Source organism: Hydra vulgaris, chromosome 09 (assembly GCF_038396675.1).
Source record: "Hydra vulgaris chromosome 09, alternate assembly HydraT2T_AEP".
Classification (NCBI taxonomy): domain Eukaryota; kingdom Metazoa; phylum Cnidaria; class Hydrozoa; order Anthoathecata; family Hydridae; genus Hydra; species Hydra vulgaris.
The window spans coordinates 30,629,184-30,652,242 of NC_088928.1; the positions used below are offsets into that span (position 1 = coordinate 30,629,184).

Below are 23,059 nucleotides of genomic sequence, written 5' to 3' on the forward strand. Positions count from 1 at the left end.
AACTTACAAACTGCGTACAATGTTTTTAGAAGAGTAAAAACTTACAAACTGTGTACAATATTTTCAGAAGAGTAAAAACTTACAAACTGTGTACAATATTTTTAGAAGAGTAAAATCTTACAAACTGTGTACAATATTTTAAGAGGAGTAAAAACCTACAAACTGTGTACAATATTTTCAGAAGAGTAAAAACCTACTAACGGTGTACAACATTTTAAGAAGGGTAAAACCTACAAACTGTGTACAATATTTTTAGAAGAGTAAAAACTTACAAACTGTGTACAACATTTTCAGAAGAGTAAAAACTTACAAACTGTGTACAAAAATTTTAGAAGAGTAAAAACCTACAAACTGTGTACAATATTTTCAGAAGAGTAAAAACTTACAAACTGTGTACAATATTTTCATAAAAGTAAAAACTTACAAACTGTGTACAATATTTTCAGAAGAGTAAAAACCTACAAACTGTGTACAATATTTTCATAAGAGTAAACACCTACAAACTGTGTACAATATTTTCAGAAGAGTAAAAACCTACTAACTGTGTACAAAATTTTAAGAAGGGTAAAAACCTACAAACAGTGTACAATATTTTTAGAAGAGTAAAAACTTACAAACTGTGTACAATATTTTCAGAAGAGTAAAAACTTACAAACTGTGTACAAAATTTTTAGAAGAGTAAAAACCTACAAATTGTGTACAATATTTTCACAAGAGTAAAAACTTACAAACTGTGTACAATATTTTCAGAAGAGTAAAAACCTACAAACTGTGTACAATGTTTTTAGAAGAGTAAAAACTTACAAACTGTGTACAATACTTTCAGAAGAGTAAAAACTTACAAACTGTGTACAATATTTTAAGAAGAGTAAAAACCTACAAACTGTGTACAACATTTTAAGAAAGGTAAAAACCTACAAACTGTGAACAATATTTTTAGAAGAGTAAAAACTTACAAACTGTGTGCAATATTTTCAGAAGAGTAAAAACCTACAAACTGTGTACAATATTTCATAAGAGTAAAAACCTACAAACTGTGTACAATGTTTTTAGAAGAGTAAAAACTTACAAACTGTGTACAATACTTTCAGAAGAGTAAAAACTTACAAACTGTGTACAATATTTTTAGAAAAGTAAAATCTTACAAACTGTGTACAATATTTTAAGAAGAGTAAAAACCTACAAACTGTGTACAACATTTTAAGAAAGGTAAAAACCTACAAACTGTGAACAATATTTTTAGAAGAGTAAAAACTTACAAACTGTGTACAATATTTTCAGAAGAGTAAAATCTTACAAACTGTGTACAATATTTTCAGAAGAGTAAAAACCTACAAACTGTGTACAATATTTTCAGAAGAGTAAAATCTTACAAACTGTGTACAATATTTTCAGAAGAGTAAAAACCTACAAACTGTGTACAATATTTTCAGAAGAGTAAAAACTTACAAACTGTGTACAATATTTTCAGAAGAGTAAAAACTTACAAACTTTGTACAATGTTTTTAGAAGAGTAAAAACTTACAAACTGTGTACAATATTTTCAGAAGAGTAAAAACTTACAAACTGTGTACAATATTTTTAGAAGAGTAAAATCTTACAAACTGTGTACAATATTTTAAGAGGAGTAAAAACCTACAAACTGTGTACAATATTTTCAGAAGAGTAAAAACCTACTAACGGTGTACAACATTTTAAGAAGGGTAAAAACCTACAAACTGTGTACAATATTTTTAGAAGAGTAAAAACTTACAAACTGTGTACAACATTTTCAGAAGAGTAAAAACTTACAAACTGTGTACAAAATTTTTAGAAGAGTAAAAACCTACAAACTGTGTACAATATTTTCAGAAGAGTAAAAACTTACAAACTGTGTACAATATTTTCAGAAGAGTAAAAACTTACAAACTGTGAACAATATTTTCAGAAGAGTAAAAACCTACAAACTGTGTACAATATTTTCATAAGAGTAAACACCTACAAACTGTGTACAATATTTTCAGAAGAGTAAAAACCTACTAACTGTGTACAAAATTTTAAGAAGGGTAAAAACCTACAAACTGTGTACAATATTTTTAGAAGAGTAAAAACTTACAAACTGTGTACAATATTTTCAGAAGAGTAAAAACTTACAAACTGTGTACAAAATTTTTAGAAGAGTAAAAACCTACAAACTGTGTACAATATTTTCAGAAGAGTAAAAACTTACAAACTGTGTACAATATTTTTAGAAGAGTAAAAACTTACAAACTGTGTACAAAATTTTTAGAAGAGTAAAAACCTACAAACTGTGTACAATATTTTCAGAAGAGTAAAAACTTACAAACTGTGTACAATATTTTTAGAAGAGTAAAATCTTTCAAACTGTGTACAATATTTTTAGAGGAGTAAAAACCTACAAACTGTGTACAATATTTTCAGAAGAGTAAAAACCTACTAACGGTGTACAAATTTTTAAGAAGGGTAAAAACCTAAAAACTGTGAACAATATTTTTAGAAGAGTAAAAACTTACAAACTGTGTACAATATTTTCATAAGAGTAAAAACCTACAAACTGTGTACAATGTTTTTAGAAGAGTAAAAACTTACAAACTGTGTACAATACTTTCAGAAGAGTAAAAACTTACAAACTGTGTACAATATTTTAAGAAGAGTAAAAACCTACAAACTGTGTACAACATTTTAAGAAAGGTAAAAACCTACAAACTGTGAACAATATTTTTAGAAGAGTAAAAACTTACAAACTGTGTGCAATATTTTCAGAAGAGTAAAAACCTACAAACTGTGTACAATATTTCATAAGAGTAAAAACCTACAAACTGTGTACAATGTTTTTAGAAGAGTAAAAACTTACAAACTGTGTACAATACTTTCAGAAGAGTAAAAACTTACAAACTGTGTACAATATTTTTAGAAAAGTAAAATCTTACAAACTGTGTACAATATTTTAAGAAGAGTAAAAACCTACAAACTGTGTACAACATTTTAAGAAAGGTAAAAACCTACAAACTGTGAACAATATTTTTAGAAGAGTAAAAACTTACAAACTGTGTACAATATTTTCAGAAGAGTAAAAACCTACAAACTGTGTACAATATTTTCATAAGAGTAAACACCTACAAACTGTGTACAATATTTTCAGAAGAGTAAAAACCTACTAACTGTGTACAAAATTTTAAGAAGGGTAAAAACCTACAAACTGTGTACTATATTTTTAGAAGAGTAAAAACCTACAAACTATGTACAATATTTTCAGAAGAGTAAAAACTTACAAACTGTGTACAATATTTTTAGAAGAGTAAAATCTTACAAACTGTGTACAATATTTTCAGAAGAGTAAAAACTTACAAACTGTGTACAATATTTTCAGAAGAGTAAAAACTTACAAACTGTGTACAATATTTTCAGAAGAGTAAAAACTTACAAACTGTGTACAATATTTTCAGAAGAGTAAAAACTTACAAACTGTGTACAATATTTTTAGAAAAGTAAAATCTTACAAACTGTGTACAATATTTTTAGAAGAGTAAAAACTTACAAACTGTGTACAATATTTTCAGAAGAGTAAAAACCTACAAACTGTGTACAATATTTTCATAAGAGTAAACACCTACAAACTGTGTACAATATTTTCAGAAGAGTAAAAACCTACTAACTGTGTACAAAATTTTAAGAAGGGTAAAAACCTACGAACTGTGTACTATATTTTTAGAAGAGTAAAAACCTACAAACTATGTACAATATTTTCAGAAGAGTAAAAACTTACAAACTGTGTACAATATTTTCAGAAGAGTAAAAACTTACAAACTGCGTACAATGTTTTTAGAAGAGTAAAAACTTACAAACTGTGTACAATATTTTCAGAAGAGTAAAAACTTACAAACTGTGTACAATATTTTTAGAAGAGTAAAATCTTACAAACTGTGTACAATATTTTAAGAGGAGTAAAAACCTACAAACTGTGTACAATATTTTCAGAAGAGTAAAAACCTACTAACGGTGTACAACATTTTAAGAAGGGTAAAAACCTACAAACTGTGTACAATATTTTTAGAAGAGTAAAAACTTACAAACTGTGTACAATATTTTCAGAAGAGTAAAAACTTACAAACTGTGTACAAAATTTTTAGAAGAGTAAAAACCTACAAACTGTGTACAATATTTTCAGAAGAGTAAAAACTTACAAACTGTGTACAATATTTTCAGAAGAGTAAAAACTTACAAACTGTGTACAATATTTTCAGAAGAGTAAAAACCTACAAACTGTGTACAATATTTTCAGAAGAGTAAAAACCTACAAACTGTGTACAATATTTTCAGAAGAGTAAAAACCTACTAACGGTGTACAACATTTTAAGAAGGGTAAAAACCTACAAACTGTGTACAATATTTTTAGAAGAGTAAAAACCTACAAACTGTGTACAATATTTTCAGAAGAGTAAAAACCTACTAACGGTGTACAACATTTTAAGAAGGGTAAAAACCTACAAACTGTGTACAATATTTTTAGAAGAGTAAAAACTTACAAACTGTGTACAATATTTTCAGAAGAGTAAAAACTTACAAACTGTGTACAAAATTTTTAGAAGAGTAAAAACCTACAAACTGTGTACAATATTTTCAGAAGAGTAAAAACTTACAAACTGTGTACAATATTTTCAGAAGAGTAAAAACTTACAAACTGTGTACAATATTTTCAGAAGAGTAAAAACCTACAAACTGTGTACAATATTTTCAGAAGAGTAAAAACCTACAAACTGTGTACAATATTTTCAGAAGACTAAAAACTTACAAACTGTGTACTATATTTTTAGAAGAGTAAAAACCTACAAACTATGTACAATATTTTCAGAAGAGTAAAAACTTACAAACTGTGTACAATATTGTTAGAAGAGTAAAAACTTACAAACTGTGTACAATATTTTCAGAAGAGTAAAAACTTACAAACTGTGTACAATATTTTCAGAAGAGTAAAAACCTACAAACTGTGTACAATATTTTCATAAGAGTAAACACCTACAAACTGTGTACAATATTTTCAGAAGAGTAAAAACCTACTAACTGTGTACAAAATTTTAAGAAGGGTAAAAACCTACAAACTGTGTACTATATTTTTAGAAGAGTAAAAACCTACAAACTATGTACAATATTTTCAGAAGAGTAAAAACTTACAAACTGTGTACAATATTTTTAGAAGAGTAAAATCTTACAAACTGTGTACAATATTTTCAGAAGAGTAAAAACTTACAAACTGTGTACAATATTTTCAGAAGAGTAAAAACTTACAAACTGTGTACAATATTTTCAGAAGAGTAAAAACTTACAAACTGTGTACAATATTTTCAGAAGAGTAAAAACTTACAAACTGTGTACAATATTTTTAGAAAAGTAAAATCTTACAAACTGTGTACAATATTTTAAGAAGAGTAAAAACCTACAAACTGTGTACAACATTTTAAGAAAGGTAAAAACCTACAAACTGTGAACAATATTTTTAGAAGAGTAAAAACTTACAAACTGTGAACAATATTTTCAGAAGAGTAAAAACCTACAAATTGTGTACAATATTTTCATAAGAGTAAAAACCTACAAACTGTGTACAATACTTTTAGGAGAGTAAAATCTTACAAACTGTGTACAATATTTTCAGAAGAGTAAAATCTTACAAAATGTGTACAATGTTTTTAGAAGAGTAAAATCTTACAAACTGTGTACAATATTTTCAGAAGAGTAAAAACTTACAAACTATGTACAATGTTTTTAGAAGAGTAAAAACTTACAAACTGTGTACAATATTTTCAGAAGAGTAAAAATTTACAAACTGTGTACAATATTTTCAGAAGAGTAAAAACCTACAAACTGTGTACAATATTTTCATAAGAGTAAACACCTACAAACTGTGTACAATATTTTCAGAAGAGTAAAATCTTACAAACTGTGTACAATATTTTCAGAAGAGTAAAAACTTACAAACTGTGTACAATATTTTCAGAAGAGTAAAAACTTACAAACTGTGTACAATATTTTCAGAAGAGTAAAAACTTACAAACTGTGTACAATATTTTCAGAAGAGTAAAAACCTACAAACTGTGTACAATATTTTCATAAGAGTAAACACCTACAAACTGTGTACAATATTTTCAGAAGAGTAAAAACCTACTAACTGTGTACAAAATTTTAAGAAGGGTAAAAACCTACAAACTGTGTACAATATTTTCAGAAGAGTAAAAACTTACAAACTGTGTACAATATTTGCAGAAGAGTAAAAACTTACAAACTGTGTACAATATTTTTAGAAGAGTAAAAACTTACAAACTGTGTACAATATTTTCAGAAGAGTAAAAACTTACAAACTGTGTACAATATTTTTAGAAGAGTAAAAACTTACAAACTGTGTACAATATTTTCAGAAGAGTAAAAACCTACAAACTGTGTACAACATTTTAAGTAAGGTAAAAACCTAGTAACTGTGTACAATGATTACAGGCATTTGCAATAATTTAGTGTTTTCACTTTAGACAAATTGCAAAAGTTTGAAAAAACAAAAAAAAGTAAAACCAACCAAGTAAAAAAACTAAGTAAAGATGAAACAAATTTACTAAAGTAAATCTAAAATCATTTTTGTCTGTTTAATAAACATTTTTACATTATATTTTGTTTTATTATTTTATAAAAAGTAATAATATTCAAAAAGGATGGAACATAAAGGTTCATGAGCTCAAAACCATGACGACATTTCAAAACAAACTTGGGATTGTTTATGGAACATGAAAAAAGCAAACCAAAAAAGACTTATTAAATAATTCAGTTCAATACTTTGGAATAATAAGGATTGTTGGCTTAATGAAGGCTGAAAATGATGTTAAACTGACTGAAACAAAGCTTAAAGATATTAAATTAATTCTTAATATTCATATTTATGGAATAGTTACAGATAGAGCCAGTGTAATGGAAAAAACAATGTTTTTCATGGAAACCAATTTTGTCAGAGTTAAAAAAAAAGATTTAATATTTGTATGATGATGTAGAATACAACAACAAATAATAAAAGAATAAAATGAAATGAAGTAAAATAAAATGAAATGATATAATGGTGATAATTAAACTAGTCACCACACCTCTGTCTTTAGGAAGATTTACGAATTAATAAAGAAGCTGATGGTCAAGAAGCTTAATAGAAATAAAATCACATTGAAAAAATTTACCACAGTTGCACAATTTTCTAAAAAACTCACTTTCACTTTCATGAAATTCACTCAAGAGAAATCTTTTTACTTAGATATCATAACCTATCTGTTTACTTACTTAGATACCATAATCTATCTTTGTTTATTTCTTTGGTTAGCTCTTCTGATAATTTTTTCCATTTCAAATTAAGTGTTATATCAAGAAGACTTCCAGATTTACTTAGGTTTGTAACATTCTCTTGAGTGAATGTTTCATTCCCAATGTATTTCCACACTGTTGAAATAAAAACAGCAATTTTCGAGTTTCCATCAAAACTAAAGAAAAAGTTAAATATGCAATTTTTATAAAAAAAAAGTAAAAAAATCCATTAATACATTATACTATTAACACACACACACACATTATAGCAGTGATATTTTGCAAATTAAAAATTTGTAAAAATGTGAGAAGTTAAAGTCAAAATATCCTGGATAATCTTTGTATTATATAACTGTTTCTGTCTACCACTCTCAGTTAAAAAGTAAAGTAGATTATTTAATGCCTACTGAAGTCTGGACAAATGGTCTACATGGACCAATGGTCTAATGTAAAACATTTTTAGCAAAAAATGGCCAACAATAATAGCTTATCATTATGTTTCTTTAACTGTCACTCTTTAAAATTATGTTTTTGCTATAAAGAATATGCATAACAAATATGCTATATTATGAGCTTGGTTTGTTAATCATTATTTATCATGAATACTACAACACTGGCTTATCTGCTGTGAGTATTTTATCTGATTTAATGATTGGAAGACCATATGGAGGTACTGCCTTTCATAAAAATCTTAAAACTTGTTAAAATTAAAATTGTTTAAATTCATGAATCTAGAATCTCATGTTTAAAAATTGTATCAAATTTAAGTTCTACACTGTTGCTGAATTTATACAACAAATTTATACATGTCAACAAATTGTAATGATGAGCATAGCTTTCATAATTACATTAATTTATGTTCAAAAATAAAGTCTATTGTAAATGAAGCATCCACATTATTATTGTTGGCAACTTTTATTGTGAGGAAGGATCTAGATTTTTTGATGGGTTTTCAAATCTTACAACAGAAGTTATTCTGATAAAATCCAATATTAATTATTCAATGCCTTCAAATATGTCAGTGATGATGGAAATCATATCTCTTGGATCTCATTCTGTGTACCCCAACAATTGATAATCTTATGATAAATATTTCTGAAAGATGTTATAGTTATCTGATCATAAACAAATAACATTCTCTCTTTCTTGCTCATTAGAAAGCACAACTAAAATAAACAAATAGCAATAAATAGGCATTTAATGGTAAGTTATAACTTTTTTAGAAAAGATTAAACATTGTATCCATGTACCATTTAACTTGTTTACTGATGCCATAGTAGAAACCTAGAAAGCAGCTGCTTATATTGACTTATTTTATTGTGATTTATTCAATCTGTTGTAACTAACACTATACCACATAATGAGAGTAACAAAGTAAATTTTGAATTTAATACTCCTGGTTGAAAAAATTTTGTCAAAGAAAATACGATATTTCTAGAGAAGCATTCAAAGTAAGAATACTTCATAGGAATCTAAAATATACTGAAAAAATGAAAAACACACATGCAGAAAAACTTTATAACATAGATTCAAAAAATGTTTTGGAGCAGTATAAAGTGTATCAGCAACAATAAAGCTGTAAGTCATGTTGCTAGTGTGGGAAGAACCACTGGAGATAATGATATAGCTAATATATGGAAAGACTACTTTCAAGCAATGTATAATTCATTAGTACTTTTTAAATATCTGCTTAAGGCATGGGTATTTATCATCTATGTTTTGTGAATACTCCATTATTCCTTTGGTGAAAAGCAATGTGGTGGATCCTAACCTACAATTACAAGGCTAATGCAATATCAAAAATAACAAAAGTTTTTAACTACTATACATCTAGAAGTCATGTTTTCACACCTTTTATAGATTTTAATAAAACATTTTATAGCGTTGATTATTAGTTACTGTTTCACAACCTGTTAGATAAAGGAATATATAAAAAATACTGTAAGTCTTTTAGCAAGAAAATTTGCATAAGAAATTTTCTGGTTAAAAATTTATGATAAAAAAATCTCATATTTCAAAAAAATACATTTATAAAGGTAGTGTATATATGGGTCATCCATGCCAAATGGATCAAAATTTTAGGATTTCAACCCGCACCACATCAGATTTTAAATAAAACTTGGTGGGTTGCTTTATATCAATGAGAAAAGCAACTCCTGAACATTTTTAGCATAAAATCTTTTGCGGTTTATGAGATATGATCATTTGAACTTCTACCAAAAATAAAAACTTTAGTAGCGAAAACATGTTTTGTTCATATTTTGAAGTTCTATATTTTAAAAACAAAATTTCAGAAAACCTAGTTTTTTTATTGCATAAAAAAACTAAAAAATTGTTTACAAATATAGAAAGTTGGTTTTTGATGAGTCGATATACCAAATCTACAATTTAAAAAATGAAAAGACACACTTTTTTAGTCTCTATAAATGGTAGGCTTCCAAATTTTTAGAAATTTACTGATAAGATACAACTCAGTAAAAAAATTATGGACTCCTAAAAATTGGCTCAAACTAAAAATTAAGAAATTGTGCTTACTTCAAACTACTCAAACTACTACAAAATTTTGTAATAAAACCAGTGTTGATCCTAGGTTATAAGAGTTAGTTGCCATGTCAACACAATGCACAAATTGATTATGTAATAAAAAATATTATTACGTAATAAACAATCAATATAAACATTGGATCTTTTAAATAAATCTCTAAAATTTATTCTAAATAACTATAAAAATTTAAAACAAGTAAACTAAATTTATAACAATTTTTTTATGTTGTTATTTAGTTATATTATTTATGCTATTGTACACGTATTATTTCAGTTTTTTCTTGAGCTGCTAGTTCAAAGCATCTACCAGTTACTGACTGAACTTTTAAAGAAGAAATTTTGCATAAAAAGCACATTATTGGAACCCAGCAAATATACTCTTTATGTGGCCAAGTAAAAGTGTTTAAGGAAATAGACTGCTTCATAAACTTGATAAGAATATCTTGATTTTCTTAAGATATTTCCACAATATTACCTATAAGCCATTTTGCATCATAAACACATGCTATTTCCTGGTGAATAAGAAGCATAAGTTGCATTATAGAAACATTCGCATGAGTATACATATTGTCAAATGACACACATCTTATCTGTAAAGCAGTTAATGATTGTGGTATGAAACAATGCTAGTTTCTTGTACCTGGTTGTCAATGCTAGTTTCTTGTACCTGGTTGTCAATGCTAGTTTCTTGTACCTGGTTGTCAATGCTAGTTTCTTGTACCTGGTTGTCAATGCTAGTTTCTTGTACCTGGTTGTCAATGCTAGTTTCTTGTACCTGGTTGTCAATGCTAGTTTCTTGTACCTGGTTGTCAATGCTAGTTTCTTGTACCTGGTTGTCAATGCTAGTTTCTTGTACCTGGTTGTCAATGCTAGTTTCTTGTACCTGGTTGTCAATGCTAGTTTCTTGTACCTGGTTGTCAATGCTAGTTTCTTGTACCTGGTTGTCAATGCTAGTTTCTTGTACCTGGTTGTCAATGCTAGTTTCTTGTACCTGGTTGTCAATGCTAGTTTCTTGTACCTGGTTGTCAATGCTAGTTTCTTGTACCTGGTTGTTTCTTGGAATTGTTGAACAAGTAGCATAACATTTTTCTAAACTTTATGCACAGTTATATAAATTCATTATTTAAAATCTATTGAAAATGTATTCCATTGATATTTTGTCTACACAAATCATACATTTTCTCAGGCAAATTGATATGATCTGTGAGTAACTGCAAATTGACCCATCTTTTGACAAAGCACCCAATGCTATCACAAGCAGTCTTTCCTGTGACGTATTATAATTTTTCTATGGTGAACCTGCACTATCACTAAAATAAATGCAATAGTTAAAGTAAGACAAACTCTTTTGAATGTTTTATTACTTCATAAATAAAACAATTGACTCAGTTTCTGATGTGTTGTAAATGAGTTGAGAAGATACTAATACTTTTGCATTTTATCTTATCTTCTTCCATATAGTAATTAACAAAAAGCTGCAAAACTGTTGCTTGACTGTTGTTCCAATGGAAACCTTGTACTGCATCTTGTAATTTTCAGCAAAGCCTAGAAATACATGATTACTTATATGTATTTGCACTTATATAAATAATATATGATTAATTGGTAATGTTATTTATATACTACTTTTAGCTGGAGCCATAATTTAGGAGTCCATAATTTTTTTACTGAGTTGTATCTTATCAGTAAATTTCTAAAAATTTGGAAGCCTACCATTTAGAGAAACTAAAAAAATGTGTCTTTTCACTTCTTAGATTGCAGATTTTGTATATTGACTCATCAAAAATCAACTTTCTATATTTGCAAACAATTTTTAGTTTTTTTATGGATAAAATGTAACATTCGAAAAATTTAGTGTCAAGTTTTATTCAAGTAAGTGTAGAGTTGTCTACAATAAAAAACTAGAAGGTTTTCTGAAATTTTGTTTTTAAAATATAGATATTCAAAATATGAACACAATATGTTTCGCTACTTAAGTTCTTATTTTTAGAAAAAATTAGAAATTTCAAATAATCATATCTCATGAACCACAAAAGATTTTATACTGAAATTTTCGGGAGCTGCTTTTTTCATTCAATACATATTTTTCCATAATTTTTTTAAAATTAAATTTATAACTTTTATATGCAAAAAGTTTGTTTTTATTTTATTCCAGACCACCAGTAAATATAAAAGGTTTATCTTAGAGTCCAGGGTGGCTGTGGTAGTGTCGGTTAAACCTTAGTATCAAACATGTTTATTACTTTTATGTTGATTAAAACAAATGAAACTAATACAAGTATTAAAATTTAAATTTTACTACATTATAACATATATTAGACAGAGTTGTATACACTGACTAAGGGATGAGGTATCTAACCCCCCCCCCTTCCCATTTCTTCCACCCTACAAAAAAATAGAAAAAAAAAAGTTTTAAAATAAAAATTGGTATTAGTTATTAAAACAAATTTAAATGTGGTTCTAGTACCTCTTTTCCCCTGCTAAATCAACATTTTTATTTTCCAAAAAAGCAAATTTCTATACCAAATTAATTTCTATAACAAATATTTACATAATTGAGTATAATAATTTTTATAGAAATTTATAAATATAAATTTCTATAAAAATTATTATACTCAATTATGTAAATATTTGTTTTGTAATCTAAAACAAGAAGAATTTGTATAAAAACATATATTAATAAATTGCAAGATGTATCAGCATTTCAACCATAGTATTATGGAAAAGGGCATCTCCCCTCCTTAACCAAAAAAAAAAAAATTAGAAATGCAAAAAAGAATATTTTGAAATAAAAATTGTAATTAAACTGTGTTTTCAAAACTTAACATATCACCTACTAAAAACATTTAAACTAATGAATTAATAATTTTATTAAGATGCAAGTCAATTCAAATTCAAAGCCTGATTTGGATCTTGTTTTGATATATATTTATGAAAAAGTCTTGCATTAGGTGAACTTTCATGTTTCCACTGCTGAATCGCATATTGATTATCTAAATTGTGCAGGTTTTGAGGTCTTTAAGTGTCTTTGTAATAGTAATGGTGAAACATCTCTTATACCATGAATTTAAAACATCTACTATTGCAATAAGACAAACAGAAATCATGTTTATAAGCTGCTTATTAACAAAGAACAAATTTATTACTAGTCATAAAATATTTGGGATAAGAGGACTTTCTAAAAAATCAATTGTCAATTTGCAAAGCACTTTCAATTTGCAAAACACTGTTGATTTGCAAAACACTGTCGATTTGCAAAACACTGTTGATTTGCAAAACACTGTCGATTTGCAAAACACTGTCAATTTGTAAACCACTGCACCTAGATTTAATTAGTCGAGAGCAATGACTTTACATTTATCTTTGACATTAAGTGAAGGCTGTTGATATGAACACATTCTTATGTATCAAACCTGAAAGTATACCCAATTAAATTAGCATCCAAAATTCAACAAATTGTTAAACTTTTTTTATTTGTTTTTTATAAAATCAAAAGAAGAAAAAAAAGGGGGGAATGAAATTACAGGATAATAAACAAAGTGGGTATCTACAAAGATTATGGTCAAATAGAGCTTTAAAATTTGTTTCAAAATTAAAAAAACACTAATCCTTTATCAATGTAATAGGTATTATAAATAAGTTTTAACTTTCCTTGTGCCTAGACAGTATAAAGAAATGCTAGCGAAAGATAATATTAAAACTTTCACATAAAAATAATAATGCTTGAACAACAAAAGCAAAATTCTAACTAGTAAAATGCTGAAAGAAAAAAAATCAAGATAAGTGACTATTCTTGTTTTATTTAGTCAGTCTCTAGAGAATACTGAACTAGTCAGTGATTCTTGATTTAAGTTGCATTTCTAGTTTAAAATACTTTATAATTTTACCTTTACCAACTAATTAAAACTCAATAATTAAAAATTGAATGACAAACTCAAGGTTCTTGAAAATATAAATTAGCAAACTGATATCAACATTTTTCATATTTTTTTGTTTGTTTGTATGTTTATCTGTTAAATATAATGAAATTTTCATTAAGCATACATTTTCTTCTTAATTCTTCCCTCCGCCTCCCGAATTGAAGGCGGAAAAATAGAATTTAGGTGCCAAAAGTGCAACAAAAATTGGGTATGTGTTATAAAAAACAAATCAATGAAATTTGCCATGTACATAGAAAATGGGTAAACTTAAGAGTAAGAATAGGAAAAAAAATAATTCCACATTTTCAACATGCACAGAATGCAGGAAGTACAACAAAGTTTTTGACATCTATAAATCTAGTTATAGCATTTATTATTATTAGCAAAAACCACACAACATTGAAGTTTAACTATTCTACTTTTTAAAATACTCCAAGTTAACATAAAATTCTCAAAAATAAGACAACAAAATACTATTCTACAATACTCATAAATTGCAAACTTCAAAAATCATGGAGAAAAATTTTAGTACAAAATTGATTCTATAAATACACAAATTTTTATGTAGGTATTTTATATATAAGTACATAAATATACACAGATTTTTATATAAAGGTACAACTTAATGTCAACTAGTACAAAACAGCTGTTAAATAACATAAAAGAGATTTTATCAAATAAAATATATTTTGTAAATATTATTTATATAAAAGAATTGAAAATAAACTTATAAAATAATCAAAGTAATTAATAACTAACTTACTTGAAATTATCAATAACAACAAAGTTTTTCATATATCCTTCTCCAAGTTTTACATGATGAACCTAGCAAATAACACTATTATTTTTATAGTATATATTAATACATTAATTATATAGTTTTTAACAACACATTTTTTTCTCCACATTTTATTAGTATAATATAATATTTATATATTATATATTATATTTATATATACATATACATATATATATATATATATATATATATATATATATATATATATATATATATATATATATATATATATATATATATATATATATATATATATATATATATATATAAATATATATATATATATATATATATATATATATATATATATATATATATATATATATATATATATATATATATATATAGGAGCAGATTCAGGGTTTTTTGGTGTTTGGATGGCTAACTTCCAGACATGGAGCAAACTCCAAACATTTATATGACTATACTTTTGTCAAATAAATGCTTTGCAAAAAATTGGAATGATTGGAGCCTGGGAACAAAAAAGCCCAAAATTTTACTGCTTATATGTGAGAGAAACAAGTTAATAAAAATTTTTTTGTACTACTCTCGACTAGACTAATTCTCAACGATAAATTTTAAGTTTCATAGTATAATTAAATATAAGATTATCAAAGAAAACACAAAAAAATTAGTAAGAGCTATATGTTTATAAGTTTTATTTAAGAATTACTCATACAAGATGCACATTATATGTTAAAATCAGAAATGTGACTTTAAAGTTTATTAATGAAAATTATTTTTGAAACATCCAATTATGGTGTAGTTATGCCACTTAACAAAAAACTTACACTAAAAAATAAAACATATATCAATACATGTTTATGAAATTAAAGGAAGTATGTTTTGAATCCTACAACTAGATTTTTAAAATAAAGTTCAAAATACAAATTCAAATGCAAGAAAATAAAAAAATTCCTAACAAATTGCAAAGAGAATAATGGTATCTGGATGCCTTGTGGTCTTTCTATAATTCATTTTCCTGGAGCCAGGGTTTTTGCTGAGATTAGTCTTATTACAGTTCATTACATTAGAATGACAATGTCCTTGATCAGGTTGTGAAGAATGTTGAAAAAAAAAACAAGTTGCTCTTCACTTACAGCTGCATCATTCCTTAAAATGTTTTAAACATTTCTCTGTAAAACTAGGTTGTGGTGCCTTTTTAAAAATCCGTAACCTAATCTTGCCCAAAGAGGTTCACTTTTTTTTGTCAAGGATTTAAATTTTTAATGAAGTGTCTTAACGCAGCCAGATCCTAAAGCTCTTCATCCTGCTGATGAAGTGCTTTGTCATTGCTCAATTTTGAGTAATGACAAGCTCTTCATCAGTAAAGAGGTCTAGTTAAAATTTTGGTTATTTTGCTTTACAAACATTTGCTTGGCAATAGTTAGCGTTTTTGAAATCTGAAATGATAAAAATAATGACATGCGAAAAACATTTAACAACAAGAATATTATTATTTTAATTTTTTTATAACAAACACTAAAATGTCAGTGTAATATTGGGCTATAAAAAGTATGAAGAGTGGGACATTAAATCTTTAAAACTTTAGCAGATTTAAGCAAAAACTGATAAATATGCTTAGCTGGCTGTATTACCATATCTGATGGTATATAAAGTTTATAAACTTAATGTAGACATGTTTTACAAACTTCATCAGGGTTGTTATGTGTATATTTAGCTCAGCAATCAGTTTTCTTGGATCAACATGACCTTATAAAGAGGGTGTTAAGGCATTAAACTCTCAAACCGCAGGAGTGAAGAAATAATCTGCTTACTAATTAGAATTTGTAGGCTTTGACATCAAAATTTGTCTTGACTTTTACAACTTACTTGTGGATTTGTCAATTTACAAGTAAGTTAAAAAAACTCTTTCCTCAAATCAACAAACAAGTTGTAGAAAACTTCTATTAAGGAAATGTTTTTTCCTTGCATTTATTGTTTGAGTTCTTGACCTCAAATAGTTTTTTATACCTGTTTTGTGTTCTAGAAAAAATATTTTTCAAAAACTATTCAAAAATAAGCCAACAAGGAACAGAATAGCATTGAAGACACTTTGCACAACAAAATTTAGAATGATGACAATTATCTTAGCTAATTATTAAGATATCTCCAATCATATGATTGAAATGAATTCAAAATGAGAAGTTATTGACAACCTGTTTCTTCTTTTTCAAAAAATATCTAAAACAAATTCAATGTGTTTTCTTAAACTCACATTAGCTGAGTCATCAGTCAACGGTGTAAAACAACTTTGAGTTGATTTTTATAAGGGATTTTTTTTTTTTGAAGAGTTGATGAAATGACTTTTTTAATTATTGAGTGCACTTCATGTGTTTTAAGCGTTCAAGGGAACTGACTAATTCATATTTAGAAATAATTTTACACAAATGGTCATAATTGCTACGTGGTGGTGGGAGCCATTCCTAATATACTACCTAATAACAAACAATAAAAGTAGATGTTTTGCATGTATATACCCATTGTACAAGCAAACATCTGTTTTTATTGTTTACATCCGAAAATTTCACTTGAACCAAAAAAAGGAATCTTTTGAAACATATCCTACTTTTTTTCTCTTTTAAAGCAAGAGAAGCAGTATTTTAATGTTACTTTAGGGTAACTTTGTGTGGGCGTGTTGTGTTAAATAGTATTTAGCGGTTTATACCACGACACGCCCACACAATAGCGCTATAGTGTGGGCGTGTTGTGCTGATCATATAAGGAGGTCATCTGCAAAACGCGCTAAGTCACAAAAATAAAAATTTTGAGTTAATTCTGTTTCCACGTTTTATATACTTAAATCTATTATCTATTTAAATATTGAACCAATTAAAAAATTTTTGGTTCTAAAAATGGACAAAGAAAATATCAATTTCTGTTGATGCGCAACTAAAAGTAGTTTAGTTTTTTGTTGTTTACTCAAAATCAGTTTACTCGGACTTGCAAATGGCTGCAGTTTACGCAAATGGCGCCTCATTGCTTTGGTTTGTTTAACTTAAAAACCTGTTTTAAAAAATAAAAAAAACAATAGAAAGATGGTCGGGGGGGGGGGATGCCAACCTCCCTCGCCAGTCCGAATATGAGAAAGAAAACTTATTCATAGAAGTTTTTTATAAATGATTATTACTAATTATTATTAATATCAATAAAAAAGATTTTCTTTTGAGGATTTTGCATAGAAAATATTTTCTTGTTTTGTGTTAGGCTCGTGGTTAGAGTTAGAATTTTTATTAACTAGTTTAATGCCCGTATGTGCTTTTTTTTAGACACAAATATTACTAATAGTTGTATAATTATAGGTGAAAATTGAAATAAAACAGGCGATAATAAGAAAGTTAAAAAATCATTTATGAGAAACTCTTTTTGTTCTTAACTAACCTATTGTTTTCTTTTATTTTCATTCTTATTTTTATTCGTTTTTTTCTTTTTTTCTTTTATTCTTTTTTTGCAAATGCAAACCAGATTCGAGACCGTCCCATATATACAAAAACTATGGGGTGTAATACTAATACTAATAGGGGGTCGTCCATAAACTATAAATTAATATAAAACGAATTGCACTAAACCATATAAACTCATAACACATCTTTTGTTCAGTTCAGTATGAAAAGAACTCTATTATTAATTTTTAGTACTTCAGTTTTTAAAAGATTTATCATAAGACTGCCTAATCCAAAACTCTTACCCATTAATCAACTATTTAACTCATTTAATTTTTATACTAAATTTCTTATAAAGACTGTCTGGAAAAATAATAACCTCATGGGATTTTAGAAATATTTCATTGTTTTTATGCAAGTTTTACTTTAATATTGTAAAGCTTTTAGACAACACTATTTTTAAGCTGGTTACTATATTTTTCAGATATTGCGGACACCTTGCATAAGCTTTTGAACAACTGTTTTCATAAAATTTGGTGATTTTCTACAATATTGACGCTTTATTTTTTTCAAATTTTTCTTAACTCTTCTACGTCTTAGAGCTCTTAGTTCTGTATTATTGGGATCGGTTAACTCGTTTTCATCAAAGGAAGTCCTATCAAAAAATTCAAAAAAAGCATCCCTATGAAAAGGCCATTTTCCATCTACTGTATATTTGGGTAATTTAGATCTATATTTAGGTCTCAAATTGCTTTTATTTGAAGGTGTTGAAAATAAATTCCGTCTTACAATCATACGGGAAAAATCAATATCATCTGCTTTTTGACTTGTATTTTTTTATATCTTTTTTTTTACAAGATAAAAAACATAGTGTCACCCTGACACAACCTTACTTATTGTGTCTTTACTTTATCTTAGTAGGTCTACTTACTTATGTTTTCTCTTACAGTCTTTATATTTTATACGGCCGTATTTTTTTCTTACTTACTTACTTAGTCCTTACTTAACTTACTTAATCCTGTCTTAGTCCTTAGCCTGCTTACTCACACACTCGTGCGCTCACTCGTTCTCGTTCTTCTTCACTCACACATTACTCGACGAGTATTTCTACCCACCGTGTTTACATATAACTTCCTAGACATTACTCGACGAGTATTTCTACCCACCGTGTTTACATATAACTTTCTAGACATTACTCGACGAGTATTTCTACCCACCGTGTTTACATATAACTTCCTAGACATTACTCGACGAGTATTTCTACCCAACGTTATAAACCAGCACGTCGACGTGCTGGTTTATAAAATTTTGAATTTATTTAACATGTTGTTTTAACACTTATCATAGATTTTTTTCTTCGCAGAGTTTTTAAAAAGTTGTTTACTCCATATTTTAATCTTTTTAATCTTGTTCATAAAAGCAGTATTCAAAGTTTCTAAATTTAACTAGCATGACACAGCATTTTCTGTTCATTGCATAAAGTTGCATCACTTTAGCTTTTATTTTGCGTTAATCTGTAGAGATCAAATTTTATACATAAAAAGCGTGTTTTTTTGTTAACAAAATCAAAAATGACAAAAACGTTTACGAAACGCTCTGTCAAAAAAACAAAGTATTTTTTAGACGAAGAAGTCATCGCAAAAGAAATTGATTTTTCAGAGAATGAACTGGAAATAAGCGAGGAACCAGAAATTATTGTAAGCGACGAAGAACCAGAAATTATTGTAATCGATGACGAACCTGAATTAGGGTTTCCAGGTATTTTCGGCGACCTCGATGAAATTCATTTCACAATCAAAAAACGTACTGAAACAAACACAGAAACAAACATAGATAACGAACCAGCATTAGAATTTTTAGAAGATTTAACTCAACTCAACTCAGCCGACAAACTACAAAATTTATTAATGTCCCATTTTTACCCTTCTTACGCAGCTGACATATCATGCTCGCCCAAAATTTTTTAAATTAGATAAAGTAGTTGCACGCTTTCTGGATTTAATTTTTTTGCGACAAAATTGTTGGAAATACAGCTTTCAAGATATTTTCAAGGTTTTTGTGTCGGCTTGGGAACAGTCGTATTATCGGTTCAAGATGAGATATATGATCGTCTATAAATTACGCAACGCAAAACAGAAGTAGGAGATGTTAAGCCTTTTTACACGGCAATTTTCATTAAACTTATATATGCTACTTTGATTTTTTATTTAAATTAGGACTCTGCGATGGAAAACTTTTGATCTTTTTTGTTTTGTTTATTGTGAAAGTTTGTGTTACGTAATTTACTGACGAATCCTAATGTAATGAAGTTGTTTTTTTCAGTTCTTTTTTAACTATTACTCTAAAATATCCAGTATTAAATATAACAAATAAAACTTACTATAGAGACAGAGCTGAAGTTATTAATTTGCTTAGGTAATTAATTAAGTCTGCGCGTTTATCTTACGTTTAAAAATACAAATTTGTTTTATTTTATAGGAAAAAAGATTTTGCATTTAAACTTTTATTTTCTTCAAAGTTAAATAACGGGGCAAGAGTCCTAATAAACGGCGGATGGAAAAAAATATAATAAAAGCTTAATAGAAACTTATTAAAGAAAATAATTTGTAAGTCTGTACGTGTTTTTTTTTTTTTAAATAGAAGTTTACAATTTTACAATAAGAAGTCATAAAGTATTGAACATCAATCCTTAACTCAAAATAAAGATTTGACATATTTTTATTTTTTACCACTTACTAAAAATTATTGAAATAAAATATATAAAGAATAAGTATAGAAACCGTCGGTGTAGAATAGACTTACTTTAACCCGTATTATACGGGTCATGGTAACAAATATTTTTAAGTCTTACTTCAAATGCTTTTTAAAATTTTTATACCATTTGTAATTATTCAACACATTTCAAGTGGGTATTTAAAAGATTATTTAGAGTACCTGCTTTGGGTATTAATAATCGAAGCGCTAATAAATAACGGTTCGGTACTTTACGGGTCCGGACAGCTAGTATTGTCTGTGTATTTAAAATCTTAAAAAACTTTTTCGTAATATCCATAATATTAAGTATGATGATAGTTTTAAATTATATTTAAGAAAAATAAAACTATTACCTTAAAATTTCGTTGTGCACTTGTAAAATATTTTGTCAAAAACAGTATTGAAATAATTTAGAAGATATGGGATATGTTAATAATAATTAAATGCGGTGTAATATTTTAAGATATATCAGTGATGAAAGCACTTATTTTATGTTTGAGCTAACTTCCAGACATGAAACAAATTCTAAATACTTATATGTTTATACTTATGACAAATAAAGATGGTTTACAAATAATTGTGTTTACTGGAGCCTAGGAAATAAAAAATTGCCTACTGCTGCCCCAAACAAGAGAGCGACAAGTTGATAAAACATTTTTTTTACTATTCTCAACTATATACACAACCATCGACAAATTTAAAGTTTCATACAGCAATTTTATAGCGTTCTAAAATTATGATCATATAAAGTTTCAACCCTCTTAGTAACCCCCTCATTTTACAATGGTTTACAAATTTTAAAAGATCATAATTTTTGAACGTTAAGAGTGTATGAAAGTTAAAATTTATCAATGAAATCTTATATATATTAAAATAAAAAACTATAGATTCCGGGAGAAATTTCTCACAAAATACCTTCGACGCAAAACCATAGACCCACACCAACAATCGCTGTCCAATTTTTCATCTACAGTTAATGAACCCTGTACCCCATTTGCACTGTTATAAATAAAACGTGTTTTAACTGTGTTTGTAATGTAAAACAACTTTGTAATGCTTTGAGCGTTGCCAAATGGAATTTTTTTTATATGCGTGCAAGATTTAATTACTAAATCTGAATTTTGAAAATGCAACAACACTGCAATTTAAAAAAAAGAATAAAACGCGTTAAATATTACAGTTACAAATTGCTATATCATCAGTGTGACTGGGTATCGCTCAACTAAACACGCAAAAATTTAATTGATTTCCCCTTGCCTTCCAATCTTTTTCTAGGTATTCTACTAATAGCATGTTACGTTATTTTACTATATACGAACTTGCACCATATAGGTGCTATACTGCATGCATGCTAATCCAGAAATTGAAACTTAATTTGTTGCGCTGTATTTCATGGGTTGTTTTTTAAAGATTAAAAACTAACCTTTTTATTGACGACAGTTGAAGGATATTGATTATAAGGAAGATTATCGGAAGTATCTATTATTTCAATTAACTTCAAATCTTCAGTCGAATTAAATTTGTTGAATAATTGAGAAAATAAGAGAACTTTGAGTGGTGTTTTATGTGAAGTGACATCATTTAAGTTGTTTAAAATTGATTCAAACCATACACTTGCTTCATATTGAGCATCAACTGACCAAAATAAAAAAAAACCTACTACACAAAATACACAACACATTGTATTTTTTCTTTTTCTCTTATAGTTATAATAGTTTTACAAGAGAAATGCTTCTAATTAATAAATTTAAAACTTGCTATAAAGAATTTTAATTTTTAAACACATTGATGAAGCTTCCATTACGCTTCGTCTTTCTGACATGTTTTTAATACAGTTTATACTTTAAGGTTTATTTGTTGATCACTTAAACTTTTCATTAAAAGATCGATAAAAATACACACTAAAAAAAAAATTAGAAATTTCTACTTTAGGTTAGGATATGTGATATACCTGTAGTAGGAAATGATTTTCTGCCTTTTAAAGAAAAAAGTTATATCAAAAACAATGATTTATCATCCAATTTTCTACCTTAAAGGTAGCAATAAACGATGCAAAGAAGCGATACTTCCACTTCAAAAATGAAGCTGAACTTTGTGAAGATTATATACAAACATTTGTTAACAACAAACACGATTTTCAAACCATAATAAATGTTACCAATAAGTCTTCTGAAAAAATGTTTATAAAATCTAGAAAAAAATTAAAAGAAGAATTTGAAAGGTTATCTCAAGAAAATTTGCAGCATAAACAAAACGATATTAACAACAAAAACAACGACAACCATTATAAATCAATTTAAAAAGTAACACTCAATTTAGCTAATTCTGATATA

At 27.2% G+C, this 23,059-nt stretch overlaps 1 protein-coding gene across 3 annotated transcripts in view; it reads right to left on the reverse strand.

Annotated features, from left to right (window-relative positions):
• Nucleotides 1-22,431, reverse strand: part of LOC100214568 (uncharacterized) — a 79,988-nt gene extending 57,557 nt beyond the window's left edge. For 2 of the 3 annotated variants that reach the window (XR_010640777.1, XM_065805290.1), the window contains exons 1-3: nt 22,150-22,431; nt 14,554-14,615; nt 7,306-7,502 (exon numbers count right to left, since the gene is read on the reverse strand). Coding sequence is in view for 2 of the 3 variants with exons in the window: in XM_065805290.1 (XP_065661362.1) it covers nt 7,306-7,502; nt 14,554-14,615; nt 22,150-22,407 (517 nt within the window). In the remaining variant the exon portion in view is untranslated. Of the gene's footprint in view, nt 1-7,305; nt 7,503-14,553; nt 14,616-17,158; nt 17,276-22,149 lie in introns of those variants that run through there. The other variant, XM_065805291.1, reaches the window with a different exon arrangement.
• Nucleotides 22,432-23,059: the final 628 nt, after the last annotated feature.